Here is a 5941-nt window from a genome sequence, read left to right as displayed (position 1 = left end):
AATATATATATAAATATAAATTCATATCTGCAGAAAAATCAATTTCATGTGAAGGACTGCAAAATAATAACACAAACCATAAAAAATTATGAAGTTAAGAGCTACAAATTGCAAAAATGGCCGAATTTATAGAACAATACAGAAGAAACTGAATGAATAAATTCAGAACATAAGCTGTGATAAGATTCCAAACTCAGCCAAAAGAAGAAAAAATTAAAGCCCTATGACACAAGTATTTTGCTTTGTAATGTCTGTAACAGGTCTCAAAAAGCCTAACGCTGGAGTAGATGATAAAAATTACCTGTCATATCTTTAGGACAGTGTGCCATCAGTCGCACCATCTTTGCCCTGAGATCATCTCGGCTGGCTTCAATTTTTCGTGTGTTACCATAAACACGTTTCTTCACATTCTGCACATCATGGTACACCTTTTTTACTATGTTCATGAAGCGCTGAGTTTTGGTAATGGGTGTTTTACACAGGGGACAATCCTTCAGTTTTATTTCTTCATGTGTTTGAGCCATCCACTGCTCAAGTCCAGATGCCTCCAGTACATGTTTGCAATCTTCCAAGTATATAAATCTGAAATCAAGGACATTTGGAGAAATAGAACTCAACAAAAGCAACAGTATTCACGTGTATAAACATGAAAAGAAAAATTATCTAATTATAGATCTGTAAACTTATAGTACACATTTTAACCTTAACCAAAATTCTTACAAACAGGGCAACAAATTATGAATTTTTACTGTACCAAACACCCATAAAAATATGTATAAAAGTAAGTAAAAAAGTAAAGGTATTCCTGTAACAGGCCTTGGAGGCCCATGGGGTTGTGAGATGTTGAGGTTCCCACGTTTTCTAGACTATCGGCTCATAGAGGCAGTAAGGTCGTCAGCCTTATGCGCTGGCCACCCTTTACCCCCAAGAATATTCCTGGTACTCATTTCTGTTTGAGGCTGAGTCGACCCCAGGGCCATAGTGTGGCTGGAAGGATTAGGTAAATTGAAAAAATCCACCTCATCGGGATTCGATCCTGTGACCTTCCAGCTTGTAGTGGTAGCATAGTTGGTTGAGGCACTATGCTACAAGCCGGAAGGTCGCGGGATTGAATCCTGATGAGGTCATTGGTTTTTCCAATTTGCCCAATCCTTCCAGCCACAATATGGCCCTGGGGTTGACTCAGCCTATAATAGAAATGAGTACCAGGTATTTTCCGGGGGAGTAAATGGGTGGCCTACGTGTAAGGCTGAGAACCTTACCGTCATCTATGAGCCGACTGTAGAAGATGTGGGAGCCTTGACCTCTCACAACACTATAGGCCTTCATGACCTTTTACAGGGATAAAAATATGTATAACAGAGGAAAAATCAAGTGTTTGACTTTGGATAGATTCACCTGTTATGAACTGGACACTACAAAAGCTAGAATGACAGAGCTCAGAACTAGACTGAAAGTCTGACACACTATTGCAAATAGGAGTCACCCTGATATGTTGGGATTTTGGACTTTATCCATCGTCCTGGTTTTTAAGATAACAAATAAAAACACGACGTTTCGGAAACTGGATCTGTTTCCGTCCTCAGGTGAAGGACACTGGACACAGTGATTGAGGCTAGCTCTTTCTAAGGGACCCAACTGAATAGGTGTTTTCCTTCACCTGAGGACGGAAACAGATGCAGTTTCCAAAACGTCGTGTTTTTATTTGTTATCTTAAAAACCAGGACGATGGATAAAGTCCAAAATCCCAACATATCAGTGTGTTATACACCATCGTCAGAATCCTATAGTAACTAGGAGTCACCCTCCTTAACTCTGCCTAAAGAATGAGTAAGAAGGTTAAACCATTAATAACTTAAACCTAAACATAACTTATGCAAATACAAAATATAATATGTTATAAATAGAAGAAATACCTGACCCCAAAATGAAAGACGACAGAGTTATCAAATTCTTTTATAAATTAAGAAAAATGGTACTGTTGCCAAAATATTACGTTTCACTTCCTCCGTAATAATCCTGTGTTACTTTGCAGCTTTCAGCCAATGCACTCAAGTCATGCACCAATACAGTAAACCCTCACTAATCCAGATTAACTGTGGGAAGGTCATCTGGATTAATAAAGCAAAAGATAGCCCTAAATGGGGGGGGGGGGAGAAAAAAACAGAAAACAAATAAATGGAAAATTTTATAATACAGCTAGTCAGAATTACTGGGTTTTTGTACTCTGTCCATCATCCTGTATTCTACAAAGTAGAAAACACATTTTGGAAACTGGTTCTGTTTCCATCCTCAGGTGAGGGGGGGGGGAAGACACCTACTCAGTTGGGTCCCTCAGAAAGAGCTAACCTCAATCAATGGACAATTTGTCAGAGTTCAGAGTTACTTTACGACTAAGTCCTACATTTCACTTGAAGTGTAGGATTGATAAAGGGTTAAGCAAAAAGAGGAAGCACAACAGACCATTGATGGTCACGTTGCAAGGGCCAGATTATTATGACCCACCCCTTATGCATTCATTCATACTTTAAGACTGGCAGTTTACTACCAATGAGTTTGTCTTGGAGAAAAGCCCCTTGAGATTCACAACTAATAATTTTACTTTCCAACTGAACACTTGCGGTTCTAGGCCTGATGTAACATCCTCTCTGACAAGGGGATGTATCTGTCATTCAAATTACTGCTTGCCCTCACTGGCTCAGTCACTCTCAGGTCCAAATACTGTGGAACTCATGACCACATTTTACGGGGTCTACAATTCAAGACTCCCAACAACCTGCAGGGCCAGGTCCCCATATTTATAACACCCAGGTACAGGGTGGCCCTGTTATACTCCCAAGCACTGGGTTCTCTCTTCCTTGCCTCCTGCAACTCGCAGGGCTATGGTGGAGGTATTCGACCCCACCTCCACACGGACTACTTGTATTGCTAAAATTCTGGAAATTGAAAGTAACAGCAAGTATAGTAAATACAAGCAATCAGCCCATATGACACGCTTAACCAACCCAATCAGCCAACACAGGTTCAACATTTCTCCTATGTATCCCCTTTATCAGCAATGAGGTTTCCAACTCAGAGAAGATCTGTGTGATGTGACTGATTCTTGAGTTCCCATAAAAGGTTTTACGAGCAGTCTTGAGTGTTCAGGTTTTTCTCTACAGATGGCGCTAGCAGTAGGCACTACTTGTTTTCACAAAATTTTCCATTTTTTTGTCTGTGTATTGATGCTCATACACTTGGTTTTGTTGACTAGGTTTGTAGCATAAATTTCTACATCCTTTTCTATCCTAGTTCCACGTATGTGCGCACTCTTATCAAAATTCTTACTGCATATATTCCTGTTATCTTCTGCCAAATTAGCCTGGTCTCAAGTGATTAAATACTTGTAGTAAAGCTGACCGGGGTTGTCCGGTGTATTAAGTTAGCTTTTCCTAAGGGACCCAAATGAGTAGGCGTATTCCCCCCTCACATAAGGGTAGAAACAGATCCAGTTTCTGAAAGACTGTGTTTTCTAGTTTCTAGAATACCAGATGATGGATGAAGTCTAAAAAGCAGTAATTCTGAGTGTTACACACCATAGTCAGAACCCTTTAGAATCTAACGCAGGTTGTGCTGATGAAAGTAAATAGAAAAATATCACTGTAGCTCCTTTGTTTAAAAACTATAAAAAGACAAGAAAATGAAATCCAAGGTCTCCTTCAACCAGCTCAAGCCAATCTTGGATACATTCTTGCATGGTTTCAGTCTCTTCAGCTGCCCTCAAACAGTCCAAAAGTCCTCTTGCTCCTAAATTCCAAGAGAATATCAAAGTTATGTACTCAACTGTGAATAGAATTTTTCATTTTTCATTTTTCATATTCTGATCTGGATTATTGATGGTTCACTGTATTGTGAAGCACATCACAGCTCCTCATGTGCGAGAATCCCCANCTCTAATTTTATAATCATGTTTTCTGGAAATATGGTTATATAAAATAATCCTGAAGGGTTTCAGCAATGGTATATAGTGCTGGGTTTATCCATCACCTGGTATTCTGAAGAGAAGACAGTTTTGGAAGCTGAATGTGTTTCCATCCTTAGGTGGAATGGTGTGGAGGCACTTACTCAGTTGGATCCACAAAAAAACTAATATCAGTCACTGAACAAGCCATACAAGTCAGCTAAAGTTGTAGAAATATAGATGACCTAAATCTAGGACAGAAAAGAAAGTAAAAATGAAGCCATGAAACCATGCCGAGAGTGTAACCCAGAGAGAGTGATGTGGAGGAACCTCACATTGACATACTGCCTACTGCTAGTACCAATTGTTAAGTGAAATATGATACATCAGTGAAAATGGGAGATGATGAAAGCAGTCTTCTGGGATTTGGCACCGTGTATATGTGGTGTTAACCGACGTTTCGGAGGAACGTATCGCCTCCATCTTCAGGGTAGAAGAAAAAATATAAGAATTCTGCAAGCGGAGAGACCGTGAGAACCGGTCAGTCTGCTTTTACCGGTTCTCACGGTCTCTCCACTTGCAGAATTCTTATATTTTTTCTTCTACCCTGAAGATGGAGGCGATACGTTCCTCCGAAACGTCGGTTAACACCACATATACACGGTGCCAAATCCCAGAAGACTGCTTTCATCATCTCCCATTTTCACTGATGTATCATATTTCACTTAACAATTGGTACTAGCAGTAGGCAGTATGTCAATGTGAGGTTCCTCCACATCACTCTCTCTGGGTTACACTCTCGGCATGGTTTCATGGCTTCATTTTTACTTTCTTTTCTGTCCTAGATTTAGGTCATCTATATTTCTACAACTTTAGCTGACTTGTATGGCTTGTTCAGTGACTGATATTAGTTTTTTAGTGGATCCAACTGAGTAAGTGCCTCCACACCATTCCACCTAAGGATGGAAACACATTCAGCTTCCAAAACTGTCTTCTCTTCAGAATACCAGGTGATGGATAAACCCAGCACTATATACCATTGCTGAAACCCTTCAGGATTATTTTATATAACCATATTTCCAGAAAACATGATTATAAAATTAGAGACAACTCAATGAAGTTCAGTACCCACGGTTACATCTAATACAATAAATCTTGACGTTAAAAAAGAACTTAAGTCAGCTGCAACAAAGGATTCTTTTCTTGCTAACATTATCAAAGTTTGAAATATACTGGGAAAACAGGAAAAGTTTTGCAGTGTAGCAAATAAAAGCACAGCGTTGAAGAGATGTAGGGAGGGAAGGAAATGAGAAAAAAGAAAACTAAAGCATCACAAAGAGATACAAACATTTATGAAATGAAATATAAAATTTTATCTTCACTTAGTGGAAAGGTTTCATCACTCAGAATTATTGGATTTTTGGACTGTCGATCCTCTAGTATTTTAAAAAGCACCAAATAACACAACGTTTCAGACACTGGATCTGCTTCCATCCTCAGGTGAAGAGGTGGGAGACACCTACTCTGCTGGGTCCATTAGAAAGAGCTAACCTTAATCACATGACAACTTGTGTTAGTATAACGACAGCTATATAAATATGTGAGATTCGACTTTGTCACCAACTGTTACAAGGAAAATGCACAACAAAAATTTTGACAATGTATGTACAGACCTAAAACTAAGACAGGAAAGGAAGTGAAAATTATATGTAGCAATCAAACCTATAAACCAAATCTATGAACACCAATGCATAGAATTTGAAGAGTTCCATATTACGAAAACATATGTTTACCTACCAACAGTGCCTTCTGTGAGGAAGGGGGTGGGGAGTGAACCCCAGGATTAAAATCATACAGAAACTCCATGAAGAATCTGTCAGATCACACTGACCTTCCCTATGAATTGCTAACGTCATTTCTGATAAGGGAAATCTGTATAGTAGAACTATCCAAACCGGGCTGCCTGATTGGATTCACTAAACATGCCACATGGGCTGATTC

General features: G+C 39.3%; 1 protein-coding gene across 1 annotated transcript in view; it reads right to left on the bottom strand.

Moving 5' to 3' along the window:
• The window catches only part of LOC111861541 (NFX1-type zinc finger-containing protein 1), a gene marked incomplete at its 5' end in the record, with an annotated part of 4941 nt that extends 4359 nt beyond the window's left edge, over positions 1 to 582 (bottom strand). Inside the window, one exon of the mRNA XM_023846196.1 lies at positions 302 to 582. Coding sequence (XP_023701964.1) covers positions 302 to 582 — 281 coding nt within the window. The remainder of the gene's footprint in view (positions 1 to 301) is intronic.
• Positions 583 to 5941: the final 5359 nt, after the last annotated feature.

The sequence above is a fragment of the Cryptotermes secundus genome, unplaced genomic scaffold (assembly GCF_002891405.2).
Source record: "Cryptotermes secundus unplaced genomic scaffold, Csec_1.0 scaffold9641, whole genome shotgun sequence".
Classification (NCBI taxonomy): Eukaryota; Metazoa; Arthropoda; class Insecta; order Blattodea; family Kalotermitidae; genus Cryptotermes; species Cryptotermes secundus.
This window is presented reverse-complemented; position numbering and strand designations above follow the sequence as displayed.